We start from the raw sequence: 16,083 nt of genomic DNA on the forward strand, positions 1-16,083 counted from the left end.
TGTTATGGAGAGGTTTATTTTTGCCATGAAAGGCAGTTTCAGGTGTCTGCCACTTGTATAGTCACTTGTTTATTTTGAAATTGGATCTACAGTATTCCTAAAATGTTTTATTAGGGAAAATTCTAAACGTGCAGTAGTAGAGAGAATTGCATAAGAAGTCCCCAGGTGCTCATGACCCAGCTTCAGCAGTCTGCAACTGTGGACAAATCATATTCCTCTTTTCCACCTGCTCTGATTATTTTGAGCTGAAACCTAGATACCGAATAATTTTACCTATAAATACTGCATTTTACAATTCTGAAAGACAAGGATTCCCCCCCCTTCCAGCATAACTACAGTATTTTCATCACTAGTAAAAAAAAAAAAATTACTCCATCTCATCAAATATCTAATAAGCGTTCATATTCCCTGGTTGTATTAAGGGTGCACTTCTTTTAAAAAGCTCCCTGTTTGGATTAGAATCTAATCTACTTCCATATAATAGTTAATCTTCTCTTTTTAAATTCATCCTTCCAATTTACTTGTTAAGAAACTGGGGCTGGGGGCAGGTGGTGGTATCCTATACAATTTCCCTTATTCTGGAGTTTGCCAGTTGCATCCTACTGGTATGTTTTAACATGTTCCTCTCTTTCTTGTGGAGGGGTGGTTAGAGCTAATGACTTTACTGTATTTCAGTTCATTTTCTTTTAGTTTTTGCTAATAATGCTTCCTGGGTGATGGTGTGCACATCTGTGAGGAGGTGCATAACGTATGGCTAGAGTCAAATACATTTGGACACAACCTCACAGGTATATCATAAATATTTAGTACTCATTTTCTCACTTTTTTCAACCTGAATTTTCTGGTGGTTTAACATACATTTGGAAAAAGCACACAAAACCTAACTGAACAGCTTGAAAAATTTTCACATAGTAAACACATACCAGTGTAGTCAGCCCTGAGCTCAAGAAACCTGTATCATGGGGCGCCTGGGTGGCTCAGTGGGTTAAAGCCTCTGCCTTCGGCTCAGGTCATGATCCCAGGGTCCTGGGATCGAGCCCCATATCGGGCTCTCTGCTCAATGGGGAGCCTGCTTCCTCCTCTCTCTCTGCCTGCCTCTCTGCCTACTTGTGATCTCTGTCTGTCAAATAAATAAATAAAATCTTAAAAAAAAAAAAAAAAAAGAAACCTGTATCATTACTACATCCCCATAAACCCCCTCATGCCACCTCCTAGAAACTGTCCTCTACTCACCCCAGAAAATTACAGGCCTGATTCCTGACATCGTAGGTGAGGTTTTCTTTCTTTCTTTTTTTTTTTTTAAGATTTTATTTATTTATTTGACAGAGATCACAAGTAGGCAGAGAGGCAGGCAGAGAGAGAGGGGGAAGCAGACTCCCTGCTGAGCAGGGAGCCCAATGCGGGGCTCAATCCCAGGACTCTGGGACCATGACCTAAGCGGAAGACAGAGGCTTTAACCCACTGAGCCACCCAGGCGCCCCAGGTTTGCTTATTTTTGAACATGATATAAATTGTGTCTTTGCTCTTTGTGTCTGGCTACTTTCATTTGTGTTACATTTGTTAGATTCATCCGGTGGTTGCCCTTCATTTCTGTGTAGTATTTCACTGTGTGACTGTACCACACTTGATGACTGTCTAGTGTAGGTGCACCTGGGGGTTGTTTCCACATTTGTGTGATTAGGAATAGTGCTGTTTTGAGCATTCTTGCACCTGTCTTCTCTTGGACAGTTGCATGTATTTCTGTTGCGTATATACTTAGGAGAATTGCTGGGTCCCAGGGCACATGTGTGTTAGCTTTAGTAGATACTCCTGACTTTCCAAAGTGGTTCAACTGATTTATACATTGTACTCCACATTCTTAGCAACCCTTGGTGTTTTGTGTTGTCTTCCTTTAATGTGGTGGCATAACATTGGGATTTTAATTTGTATTTCTTTGATGACAAATGAAGTTGGGCATCTGTTCACATCCTTTATTGGCCATTTGAGTATCTCCTTTTGTGATGTGCCTGGTGAAATCTTGGTGTACTTTTCTATTGGGTTGTCTTTTTCTTGTTGATTGGCAGGCATTCCTTAGATATTCTAAACATGCCTCCTTTGGATATGTGTATCACAAGCATCTTCTATTTGGTATTTTTTTTCCCAAGTATAATTTACATGCAACGAAATGCTGCTATCTTAAGAGTATCTTACATTGTTTATCAAAACATAGAACTTTTCCATCACCCAGAGCATTCCTATTTTTTTCCTTCTCAGTCAGCATCCTTCTCACAAAAGAAATCACTCATCTTACGTCTCTGACCGTAGGTTAGTTTTGCCTATTCCGGAATTTTATATAAGTAATTTCCTACAGTGTGTGCTTTTATGTTCAGCTTCTTTCACTTAGCATGGTATTTGTGAGATTCTTCCACCTTGTGCCATTTATCTGCGGTCATTCTTTTTCTTTAGTGAGTAGTACTCCATGGGAGATTTTACCAGTTTATTCTCTTCATTTTCCTGTTGGGGGGACATCTGGATTGTTTACAATTTCTGGTTATTATGAATAAAGCTGCTATGAAAACTCTTGTACAAGACTTTATATGGATGTAGCACTAACCTTTTTAAAAATTCGTTAAGTATTTTTTCTTTAATCATACTACTCAGTTTGTATATTGTTCTCTAAGAAGTCCAGGCACATTAAAACCTGGATTCATGCAAAATACAAATGATTTGTTTCCTAGAAGAAATTTTTAGAAAAAAAAATTCACAGTAATATTCTTTTACCTAGCATAGTAGCTTAAGTAATTATTACAAACAACTGCTTGGGGATATCAGTTTCTCTCTTTGCTCATTTGGAATTTCATTCGAATGGATTTTTTTCCCTCTTCCCCACTTGTACGGACATATGTAATTGGCCTTACCACAGTTATTTGCATTTGCAGTAATAGAGATCTTGTCCTTTGAAAGAAAATTACTTGGTCCAGTGCCTCAGCCTCTCAACTGAATGCCTTGAATTCAGAACAGTTTAAATAATCCTTGGAAATGGGGACAGGTGAACATTCAAAGAACAGGCATAGCTTACAATATTATGAAGTACAATGGTAGAAAAATTAATTTTGCGCTACATGTCACATTGGAGGTGTGTGTGCTAAATATCTGGTGATCTTAAGTAAAAAAACAGTACTGCTGAGCTCATCCACCCCAATGCCTATGATATTACTTTCTATAAATACTTTTTGAAACATGAGAGCTTTGATCTTGTTGCCAAAATAATGTGAGATCCTATAAATTTTCTAATTATAAATGACAGTATTTTAATCTCATTTCACTTTCCTTTCTGTCCCCCCCATCCCGCCCCAGCTCCCCCCAAAATGGTGTGACTGTATCCCTGCAAGTCACAGGATTGAATTAAAGCACACATCATTTCTGCTTGCCGCAGGGAGAACCACAGCTCCTCTTCCCCCGGATAACTACTGTGAGACCCAAGTAGACTACTCTTTCCTTTATTCTGTACTGGACCAAATGAGTGAAGTTACCTGTCAAAGCCAGGCTAATAAAAATGGAAGTTCCTTTTCTCAAATAGGGCATAAAATGTGTTTCTTAAGTGAGTTGTTTAGAGAAAGCTCTCAGAAGAAATACGGAATTTGGAATTCAGTTTTGCGTGTCTTCCTCAAAAGATGAATATGATTACTTACTGTATGGTGAGCAGTTTCATATTGATTACACAGTATATATGACACCTTTGATCATTAACATTTTGCTTTAATGTCTTTTCCAATAACAGTGTTTAATTTTGGAGGGATAATTCCAAATGCAGTCCCATGTAGCCGCTCTCTTTTGCACATTTTAAAATTTAGAATCTACCTCTAGGTGGCAGCACCAGATACTTTTTTTCCTGTCTCCCTCCGGCCTTAATGAGTTATAGTATAAACAGTAAAACTTTTAAGTTCTCCCGAAACTTTGAAATAAGCTGCTTGTTGCCAATTCCGTGAGGATTTGGAAACATTAGTTCCTATGTTGAGTAAATTTGGGGCTTGTTTAAGCCTAGATTTTGACCTTTTAAAGAAAGAATACAGCAGCAGTGATCCTTATTTTTTAACATGACATTATATATTTTCATAAAAAGATTTAATTTAACCCTCTTTGATTTGCCTGTTGGACTTATAATTGTCCTCCCAACAAAATTACCTTTCTATGACATTTTTATGTAAGTAACTTGTAGAGGGATCATTATATACCCAATATTTTACGGTAACTACAGTGTCCCCTCCCTTTATAAAGTTTATCATTGATCTATGACCAAGAATGCTGAGATGAAACCCCTTCTTTTTAAAAAATTCAGCATGATAATCAATCTGAAGTAACCTGCTATGCCACTTGGCTTTGTTACTGCCACGGGCAGATAAGGGTTGTTTGTGAAATTGGACATTAGAGATTTCATAAGGCCTGATTTTTTTCATGACTTTAGGCCACTTGTTGGGTATTTCCCCATAAGCAGAAAGAAGGCCCTTGTCCATTTTTGGCTGACTCAGCAGGCAGGCTCCCCTGTGGCCTCAGGTCCACTAAATGGGCGGAGGCTGGGAGGGTGGCCTAGAGAGAGCCTTCATTGCTTCCCTGCTGCAGGTTGGCCCTTTCTGGGTATGTGCAGAACCAGTGTTGTTTCATTCCTGCATTTTTGGAATGTGAAAGAAGGCTACTGTGGAGAAAACCTTTGCTTACTGTTGTTCTTTTTCCTTACTTTTTGAATAGTATTGGTCTGAGAAATTGATGAATAATCATACCATCAGAGAAAAGGTGAAGTTCTTTTTCATAATTATTGATGAAGCAAGACATTATGTGAATACAGCTGGACTCACAAATTGTTTCAGGAATTTGCAACTGTTACCCTTCACTACTGAGAAGAAATGGTCTCATTAACCGATGTGGCCTTTCTCACTCATTTTCTTTGCCTCTCTTTGTCTTTAAATGGGAAGGTAGATATTCCCACACTCTTCACTAATTTGCGGTTTCTCTTAGGGGATAGGTTATTTGTAAAATAAAAATGTATAGTGCGTCTTGGGGCCAAGCAACCTCAGTTACAGTAATCTATGTCACTAAACAAGAATGTTTTTCCATTTGTTTTTAATGTGTACTTTTTGTTTTTATTGTATGATCAGGTTAGGAAATGCTTATTTCAATTAATTCCTACAAAGAGCAGCTATTAACTTGCTCTGCAGTCTGAACATGAGTTCCGTATATTTTTTCAAATGCATAATCGAGTGAATATAGTCTAGATTAAATGATGTTCATCTACTATTTTATTTTTTCACTCATACGGTATTTATTGCATGCTTATCACATGCTGGGCAGCACTGAAAGAGGCTCGTCCTCTAATGTCTGATTTAAACTTCAAAAGTGCCTGGTCGGTGACACTACCTCCATTTCGTAGGTGAGAAAATTGAGACTCATAGTCTCTGGCTTTTTGTCCTTTGTTCAGCACCTTTCCACCGTGTCAGTCAGCCTCAAGTGTAGATGTCACTTGAAAATTGACCAAATATGATTTAGGATCTTGCCACTGAGTTCTGAATACATCTGTTTGATTATCTACCTATGCAGCTATTGTTAGAGTTAAAACAGTTTTCAGATATTTTTGGTATTTGAATTTTTTGGTCAATGACTTTTATATTGCTTATTTACCTTTATGCTATAATAAATATGATAGCTTTCCTTAGATTTCTAAAAAGCCTAGAATTCTTAGGGATTGCTAAAGGGTTATTTCAAGGAAGTGTTTTGAGATACTGTGTATATTAATTACCTTTACATGTAAATTCAAATGGTATATTTTGACAGATAGGCTTTGACTAAAGGTAAATAAAATTGGCTGGCCTAAAAATTTTTCTTTAAATAGTTTGTGGAAACGAGGTAGCATAAACTACCTCAATCAGTGCATTGATTGATTTCTTGTGTCATTTTGATTGAAATATGGACAGTATATTTCGTTTCAAGATTATCGGTAATGTTTTGGCCCACAGAATCTGTAGATCTGTTGTTTTTGCACATATTTTAAATTTCTGAGTGCAGAACACCAAAAAACCATGTCGCGTTTTGTCTCAGATGCTGCTACTGAATTTTAACCACTGAATTAGATTGCGCCCTACATGCTGTTAACTACTGAGCCAAGATGGAATCGACCACTGCATTGAAATCAGGGTTAGCAGTTGTATCTGCACTTGAAGGAGTTGTAATAGCGTTGAACTTATTTTCTTTAATGGGATTTTTATTCTCTATTTTCAGTTTTAATAGTGAAACTTTGATTTTTAAGAGATTTCTTAATAATACTGCACATTTATTTGAGATTCTCACTGTAACTGTAAGAAGAGAATAAAACCATCCTATAGAAGTAGTTGCTTCTGAACCCAAACATCTGGGGACATATCTGCATTGCATTAGTGCATTAGTGCTGTTTCCTCGTTTTATTTAATAAAGTGATCTTTTGTAAAAGGAGAAGTCAGTTGTCCATGTGATGTGAGCCTTTATCTTGAGTTCAGATGGTTATGTATGTGTGTGCATGAATTTAAAATCGTTCCTTTGTGGGCTTTCTTCTTTGGGGTCTTTTTTGTGTACGGGAATTCAAATAACTGTACCTCTCAATTTGTTTTTTCTCTTACATTAATAGGACTCGACCCCACCCAGTTTAGAGTTCATCATTATCATAAGGATGAGGAGAATGATGCCCTACTTGGTGGCCCAGCACAGCTCACTGATGAGGACAAATACAGGGACTGTGAAAAATTCAAGTGCCCATGCCCCACATGTGGAACAGAGAATATTTACGACAGTGTCTTAGATGGTTCGGTTAGTTGTTTCTTTTTGTTTCTTTTCTTTATTTTGTTAGCCAACTAGCGTAGAGGCCTTTCCTCTCCCACTGTATGTGTAAAAAGGGAGGAAAATGTTGCTTTCATGTGTTTAAAGAATTTTAGCATCATGTGAATTCTACCTTCAGGACTTCATTTCTGCTTGAAAACTCTGAGTATGCTGTGCTTGACTATTGTTTTTGGCTTCCTAGAGTGGTTGCTTGGCCTTGGTTTTCAAATGGAATCTCTTAAAAATTCTAAAGTACCTTAAAGTATTTTTTATTGTAATTCCTTAATTAGTAACTTGTATTTCCCCATTCCCAGCCCCAATTTATTAAGACTTAGAGCAATATTTGCCTTTATCTTAAATCAAGTTAATGGGAACTAAGTGTTTTTGGAAAGTTTTTGTTTATCTTTATACATCCCATTTGCCTCCTTTTTGACAAAGGTACTCTGATTATCTTTTCTGCTGTCTTTGCATGTCAGACATTAAAAAAGTCACAGGGAGACATTCCTCTCAAGAAGTACTGCCAAAAAATGTATCATTGACCTTGGATCAGAACTTGAAACTTAGCCAATTTACTTGATTCAACTGCAGTGTTATACATGTACTAGCCATTGGCAAATGAGTAGGCAGCAGAACTGTGTAAAACCTTGAAACTGTAAGAAAATACATCCTTTATCTAAATTAAAAGTAATTATTTTAAGTTAATTTGGACAAACAGCAGATGTTTTGCATTTTTTTGAATCAAAACAAAGCAGTCTTTGGAAGCAAGTGCAAGGAAGAGGCAGACACAGATCAGCAATACTTGCTAAATCCTTGAGTTTTGCTTCATTACAGCTGTAAATAAGATAGTTAATTGCATGGAGGCTTGACGACTTGCAGATGGGCTAACTGTGGAAGAGCCGATGTCAAGCTCTGAAATCTCTTCCACCTGGAATTGCTTAGCGTGGCGGGTAGGGTTATGTACCAGATTGGAGCAGGAAACCAAGATGTTTAAGTATCAAGAAGGAAAACAAATGCTCCAGAAACCCCAACAGTTTTCCTATATATTCTATTTGCTTTGTTTTTGCTTAAAACAAAACAAAACAAGAGGTTTTTTTCCAACTACTAATAGTTAATTCTTTCAAATTTCACTCTTGCCTTCCCTTCCCCAAATAATTTTCATTTGGGGGTGGTGGAGAGGGAGGATTACAGAAATCTTAGATTTTCTAAGGAGGCAGTAAGTGCTTGCTTTCTGGTGCAGTGCTTAAGTTTTAGGCTTTAATCTTCAAATTAAGTTGCCAATATGAAAGGAAACTAATGTCATTAGTGCGCTTGCTCTGTCTTCAAGTTTGGAATGAAAAAGTAAGAATTCAAAATTTGGATTCATATCTCTAAGAAGAATGTTTATTTCCAGTAGTTTTCAGAGGGAAAATTATTTTATCCATAAAGTCTGTCATATATTGAATGTAAAAGCAGAAGTGGTTTCAGGGTTTTCCCTTCAACTTGAACTCCATTATTATGGTGGCAACAAGGCAGGAGGTTCGTGTGACTAAGGGGATCTTTGAGAGGACAGTTGTTGAAAAAAACAGGGTTAAAAGCTCACTAATAAAATGAATTAAGAATATTGCACACCAGGACAGGATGTTAGTTTTTAAGCACAAAAAGACCTTTTCTAGCCTTGCAGTAACCTTTTGTGTATTTGTCTCTTCTGACTTCTGTAGGGAACTGATATGGAGCCCAGTTTGTATCGCTGTAGTAACATTGATTGTAAGACTTCACCTTTGACCTTTGTGGTACAGCTGAGCAACAAATTGATCATGGACATGAGACGTTGCATTAAAAAATACTATGAAGTAAGTATCCACAATGAATTTCTTATATATGCAGCTTACTTAGATTTGGGTCTTGTTTTAAAATAAAACAGTATGGTTTTGTATTCGTATTTTTTTATGTAACTAAAATTCTGAGAAGACTTTGCAGAAAAAGCATTTGATTTTCTATTGGACACCTCTTTAATGAGCAGTACTTTAAATAACTGAATTTTTGCTTTAAGGAAAAAGAAGAATATAATCAGGAAATATTTTAGTGTGTTGTTACCCAAGTAAGACTAAATTAAGTGGTCCCTCAGATCTTTGGTCAGAAGAGAAAAAAAAATCAGTATTGTCTGTCTTCGGCGCGAAGAGCCATAACATCATGTGTGGTGATTTTAATAACTGCCCACTAGCTAAGACTTTATGTTTCTATGGTAATAAAAACCATTTCATAGCTGTGTTGGCGAAGGAAATCAAACATTTTTTAAAAGATTTGTTTTACTTCTTTAGAGAGAGAGAGAAAATACAAGTGGGAGGAGCAGAGGGAGAGGAGAGAGCATATGGAGAAGATACCTCCCCCACCACTCCCTGTGATGTGAGCCCAGGGCCTGATGCGGAGCTCAATATTACGACTCTGAGATCAAGACCTGAGCCAGTTGGACACTTAACCGACTGTAACACTCAGGCATCCCTAAACGTTTTTAAACTTTAAATGCAGTTTGTCTGGCATTTTAAAGAGAATGTCTGATTTTTTAAGTATATACTAAAAATGCTAGAACAGTGAGTGAGCTCTCTGCATTAGAAAGAAGGCTTTTTTCGAAGTATTTGTTTTGGTTTTAACATCTTTCATAGGGATGAGGTTTTTTCTTCAAAACTTAAAATTGAAAAAAACCACGTACTTCCCATTTGATTTTTCTTAGTGTTTATGTCATTTGTCATCTAAACAAAATTTCTATTACGTGAAAGCTCAGTGTAACTTATTTAAAGAAGCTACGTTGGCAAAGCATTTCCCAAAAATGCTCAGATTCTGTTAGGTAAAACCCATGACTTTGATCAGTATCATCCTTTAATATCTACTTATATTAGTTAACATATATAATGTAGCATTTTCTTCTTTAAAAATCCATCTCATGAAATGAAAATCCATTATTAGATCATTAGGATGAGGAGTAGAAGTGTAGAGTTTCAGTATTATGATTTTGGAGTAGAATAATTTGTATTTGTCAAAAACATCCAAGTAGGTTTGTCTGAAGACATTTTAAAAATAATAATTATGACTACATTTTGGGAAATCTGAAACATTTTAGTGAATAATCCTGTGCTACGCTTAATGAACAGTTGGATCTGAATAAAGGTTATCTGTGGGTTCACATTCCGTAGTAGATGAAATGTTCAGCACATATAATGTTAGGCCTTTATTTAGCATGAAGAGCCCAAATCAAAACTATTCAGCTCCTCATTTACAGACCTCGTTGAGCAGAGCATGGTTCTTGACTCTTGGGAAGAATTCTGAGTTTTCCTGCAGTGTTTAGTCTATGAAAATCTTCACCATGGAAATGTTAATACTGGAAGAAACTCATCTCTTTCCTTCTATAAGAAAGGACAATCTGTTTTGACTAAGTTGAGAATAGGCAGAAAAGGGATCTTCTGTATAGTTAGAAATATGCTCTAACTGGTGGATTGATTTCTGCCTAAATTGTATGTGGGTGGTGGTGGTGGTATGAGTATTTTTCAAGCTAAATAACCTACTTTTAGGCATCTACACATTTAACCCAAGGTTTCCGTAGTATTTGCTTTGTCTTATCTACCAGCTGTCTCAACAGCAAGTAACGGTTTTCCTCTAGTTAAGTGTACACTGGATTGATTTTTCTATAGGATTTCTAATTAAAGTACCCAAATAGCACTCCTGAAGTTGAAGATTGATATGACTGTCCCACAATTCGGAACCTATTTCTCTACTTGCTGATCTTAGTCATATGTAATTGGATGGAAGAGAAAGAAATCCATTTATTTGTTCTTTTTATGGCCCTATGCTGAACCTAATGTCTCACATATTCTCAAGATTAGAGCTTTTATACAGAATGCTCAAACACCTCTACATTCTACTTCAGCGGTAGACTCTTTTCTCCTTCCCCCACACTTAAAGGAACTTTTGCTGGTAGAGGGACGTGGCATGGGTGTTGTTGTTGTTGTTGTTGTTGTTGTGCCTCAAGTGATAGTGATGACAGTTCAGTGTGATACACCATAGTGATGGGGACCCAGCTGCAGATCAATACGTCATCTATAGTGGAGACCAGGATACTGGTAATAAGGACTGAGGTAAAAGCACTGTTTTCTGAAGCTAATGACCAAAGGGGTTTCTTCCTATTTCACAAGTTAAACAGTACTGGGCATAAAAGTTGTCCATGGACAGAGAGCAAGAGTTAATATTGTTTTTCATTTTAGTCTTAGTATCACTGCGGGGGAAGTACAACCTACATTAAGAAAGACAGGCATCTCTATAAGGAAGGAACTTTAGGAAGACAGTGGAGGAGTGTGGTACTTGACCTAACACTATAACCTGCCAAGGAACATGGTTGTAGGTCACCAAGAAATCAGATTGTCAGGCACAAAGGAGCAGGAATTTAGGCTAACAAAATGGGCTTCTAAACCACTTTTCAAAAAAAAATACATCATATACCCTGTTAGTTTCTGTCACAAATAAATAGTGCTGATCGAATGTGGTGTAACAAACCTTAAAAATTTTGCATATCTGAGAATCTATATCATATAATGTTTTTCTTTTGGTTCCTCCCATAGGAGAGAATTTCTCTCACCATATAGCAGTGATTATATCCCTTGAATTCTCATTTCCTAGAGCATTTACATTTCAGTGTACGTAGAAATACAAAAACAACTCTAATACTTTATCCCAAGACTTGATGAAACATTGAAAGTCTTAGAGATATCACAGAAAGCTCTAATTCAAAGTTCTGTGCCCTGGTCCTTGTTGGTTCCTCTATACAAAGTTAAAATTGAACTGGTATTTTTTGAAAATCATAAAAAGCCCATGTAAAGACTGTATCTCTAAGCTTTGAAGGATCTTTTTGAAAGACTCAATTTTACAGTGAAAAATTGATATGTGTTTCTTTTCTCCTTAAATTCTGCTCCAGAAGAGCAAATAGGCGTGCGCGCGCACACACATACACACACACACACACACACACACACACACACACACACACAAAGGGAGAGAAACACTAGCTAATCTAAATTGGGAAATGAAGAGGGCTTTTTTTAAGCATGAAAATTTCATCATCTTGTCAGCTGGCAGAATGCCTGCTGTGTGGATTCACAAAGGCTAAGAATTACACTTTCATGAAATTTTCCTCACTAACTGCCCTGGTTAATTTGAAAGATAACCCACTGTTCTAATTCATTCCTCAATTGGGCGGTGCAGGTTTTATCTTTGATCTGACAAAGCATTTGTGTTAATCGTTTTGGCCCTCCACTAGACACTCTTGGGATTGTGCTTTTACAATAAATGTGTCTGTGATAGCTCTTTAGTCTATTATACTTACAATAGATCCATAGAACTGGTAATTAATTCTCCACTGCTTTGGAAATGGGAAGAATAGGTGTAGCTCTGTCAAGTGCTGCTGGGAAGTTTGTTTAGCTGGTTCATTTTTGAAGTGTTCCCCTCAGCCGTCCACGAAGCAGCCACCGAGTCTGAGATTGAGTTGCTGTCTACCCTGAAGAGTTGCTGATAAATGGAAAATCTGACCTCTCTTGGTACCTGGAAGGGATATAGTGGGTCATTTACTTTCATCTCAAGTACTTTTAGTTATAATGTATATTGAACCCTCGTTTTAATACTTACAGAGCCGTTCAGTTCTAAAGGTGGGTAGTCAACTAAAGTATATTCCTAATTCTCACTGACGGCCTATGCAGGTTTTAGAGTTCTGGTGGGGCAAAATGTATCTGTCCTGAGCCGTGGAGTCTTTCAAGCCACTTGTAAAGGAGCATTACTTACGTACAGCACTTTGCTATGGTTCTGTTTGTTTGTTTGTTTGTTTTAACAGAGATGTTGCTGGCTCTCTATCTAGAGAACTTAACTCTGGACAGCTAGTCAATGCCATGCACATGCTCTCTGTCTATTAGTAGCTTAGACCAGAAAGTGGTGGTTGAATCCCTTAGAAATTTGCTGTCGGTTTTACAATTGCAGCTTTTTCCTAAAGTAAGCTTTCTGAGGACAGGGGCTATGCTTTCTTCTGTGGCTCATCTGTGATCTCTGCCCAGCCCATTGCTCTCAGTCTTCTGTGTATTTTAATGGTTAATAATCAAAGGAACCAACAAATGAAGGTTAAAGTATCTTGTGTTTTCTTTAAATTCTTTTCTTACACTGCTTTCATAATTGCCAGAAGGTTTATCAGTAGTATACAAGATTCTCAGATTAGCTCAGAATTCCACAGAATTTTAAGGTCACGAAGGCATTGACACAGTCCTTTCTTATTCTGTCTTCCATATTTTACGTCATTGATTACTGTTGATTTCATTATACACTGAGCTCCAACTTCATAGCTTTAATTTGTTATCCCTCCAAACACTGTATCAGGCAAAGAGGCATTGACCAGAAATATTTTTATCATGGTGCAAAAATCACATTGTGCTGGAAAGTAGTCCTCGTCCTGATACCCGTCTCTCTAACTATATCAGTATGATGCCTCGCTGTAATTCTTCTCTCACTCATACTCTTTTCCTGTTTTTTTTTTTTCTCTTTTACTCCTTAGTATATTAATTGTGGCATAAGCCATATTTTAAAAATCTCTTTTGGACCCACTTTTTTGAGGAATTCCAAAAATAATGTTCAGTGTTAGCTGCCTCATGATGGAGAGACTTTATTAGGTTCCCATGTGTAAGCAACTAGTAGAGAGGGGAGCATCTGACCAATGACGCAGAGCCTCAGCGTGGTGGCTCTGAGTCCCTCTGGAAGATGGTACATGTCTGGGAAGTGGAGTGGGATGTTTTCTGGTATGTGAAGAACCCATGTTAAATTTGTTTTTTTTTTTAAATCTTTGCAAGTAAATAAAAGCCTCCTCATTTTGGAATGGATACGTATTCCTTGAGGACAAAATAAGTAACGACCACCAAAAATAATGTTAAGGCAGAGATCGAATTGGAGGTACCTTTTATTAAAAGTGCAAGGAGGGCTTGGTGAAGTATTGTTTAAAATATTTGCGCTACCAAAATACCTACTCATTCAGCATCGCAGACAACCGAATCCATGGTGTCTGTCTGTACTTATTGGAGAAGCGTTTCTTAAGGAATACACAGATCTGGACTAATTAATAAATCTAAGAAATGAGAGAGGAAGCAGGCCCCCCCCGCCCGCCGCCATTCCCACCCACCCTCCCCTGTGTAAATCACCAACAGGGCTAATCTTTATTCCTCTTGCCTTGCCTTTTTCACTTGGAGCGCTGTGTCATGACAGAGCTGTATTGTGCAGGTAGATCCGAGGGTTGTAGTGCCACGCAGTGATGTTCAGTAACTCTCTCCTGTTCTGCTGCAAAGATCTGGTGTTCAATAACCCTCAAAATTTCTCATTTCTTACCTGTGGTGACGCGGGCTGATAGTTTTTAGGTTAGAGCTTGCAGTGTGCAGTAGTGTGACAGGTACATTAGTTCAAATAGTTTAAATTCTCAGCACTATTGGAATTATTGTTTATTTCCTTGCCTCTGCATTTATATTTAGAACATTTAAAAAGAATAAATTGGGTTTCTTTTTTGTAAAGACTCTTAACAGCATAATTATAAGTGGTACAGAAGGCACGCAAAGAAGCAGTAGATCTCCACCCCATTCATTCAGCATCAGAGGCAGCACAATCCACACTGCCCAGCAATGCTCGAAGAAGGATAATTCTGTAGGAATCCATAGAACTCATCCTAAATCTCATTAAAACAAAACAAAAAGAACATAATGAGAATTAGTTTTTCTTTTTGCTCCACACCATTTGGCAGGCTGAGCATAAATTTACATCACGGACACCCCTCACATTTTTTAAATATGGTATTCTAATACCCAGGCCCATTGGTGGTTCTTATTAGTGAATGGCTCATTTTTCTTTGGTACGAATATCAAGCAAGCTGATTTTGAGTCAGGTATAATGTTGTGCTACTATGCCATGGTATATTCTCACAGAAAAACTAGGAAGTGGGATTTGGTGATGGTTGGAGTAGGATGTCAGTGTAAGTAAATTTATTATTGTATAAATTGGAGGGAATAACTGACCAAATATAGTCCCATAAAACATGCCAAAAGCAACTTATCATGATATGACTATTGTACTATAGAAGAGTTGTAATAAGTAAATTGGACCAGATATAGCCTTGTATGCCATCTGACTTTGATTCTTCGTAGAATAAGCATTAACTTGTACTCTCTAGTTACCACAGCACCTCTTTGTCTTTTGAATTCATTTAACTCAACCTTACTGTGTGGACCCTGTTTGGGAAGGCTCAGGACCAGAGTGTAATCTAGGGAAACTAACAAGGGACCCACATCAAATTCTGAGGTGCTCTGACTACCAGCAACAGTGGTATCTATTAAGGACTGAACTCGAAGCTGCCTGCATGATATGAGCTCATGCCACAGCCTCTCCCTGGCCTATGTCCTTCCCTGCATTTGCATTTTTTCCCTCCTGAGTTCTTTGGCAGTGGTGGAGGCAGTTATAGCCCTGGCCTTTCCCTGTCCAGTCATATCTTCTGAAAGCTTAGCACTTGGTTCTGTCCATTCTCAGACTGTGCACTGCTAGCCTCAACGGTAGACTGAGGTTTGTACTCAAACACCAAGGTCAGAGTTCCTTTGTAGTCGCTTGCCTGTCCTTTAACTTGGTCTAGTTACTGGACTTCTCCAAGCCACAGTTTCATTAGCTGATGGAGCCATGATAGTCATGGTACCTGCTGTATGAGGTCATAGTGAGGACTATCTGTGATAATGCATTTAAAGTGCTTAGAAAGTGCCTGGAGTGTGCATTATTAATGCTTGTTACTCCACTCGACGATACAGTGGATGAACGGGGCTTAGGTGTGTTCCTGCGTATGGTCAGAACTCCCAGAGATTCAGACCTGGGCTGGGGGACTGAGGCCTCACTGCCCATCCTCCTGAGATGTCCATCTGGAAGCTTTCATCATCTCACTGCTCTCCTTCTCCCATCCAGTCAGAACGATTCCACGTCATGCTTCCTGTTGGCACTCCCTGCAATTTGCCAGTGTGGGAGTTCCCTTTCTAATGTTGGTGAATTGGGTCCAAATGTCAGCCTTAGGAAAGGACACTAGGCCCTGACTTCTTCAAGGCCCAGCCCCCAGTATTATGCCTAACCTGACAGACGCTCAGCAAAATGCTACTGAATGGGTTCATGATATTCAGAGAGATTGGTGCTCTCAGGGGACTCTCCCAGGTCACGAATAGCATCTGGCCCATGACCGTACTTGGGGACCCT

At 38.1% G+C, this 16,083-nt stretch overlaps 1 protein-coding gene across 2 annotated transcripts in view; it reads left to right on the forward strand.

The window, feature by feature from the left end:
* The window catches only part of LOC111150539 (DNA polymerase alpha 1, catalytic subunit), a 306,965-nt gene that overhangs the window by 145,216 nt on the left and 145,666 nt on the right, over window positions 1–16,083 (forward strand). For both annotated transcript variants that reach the window (XM_022508033.1, XM_022508034.1), the window contains exons 33-34: window positions 6,632–6,810; window positions 8,517–8,648. In XM_022508033.1, coding sequence (XP_022363741.1) covers window positions 6,632–6,810; window positions 8,517–8,648 — 311 coding nt within the window. The remainder of the gene's footprint in view (window positions 1–6,631; window positions 6,811–8,516; window positions 8,649–16,083) is intronic.

This window comes from Enhydra lutris, unplaced genomic scaffold (genome assembly GCF_002288905.1).
Source record: "Enhydra lutris kenyoni isolate GAN:26980312 unplaced genomic scaffold, ASM228890v2 scaffoldscaffold23, whole genome shotgun sequence".
Taxonomy (NCBI): Eukaryota; Metazoa; Chordata; class Mammalia; order Carnivora; family Mustelidae; genus Enhydra; species Enhydra lutris.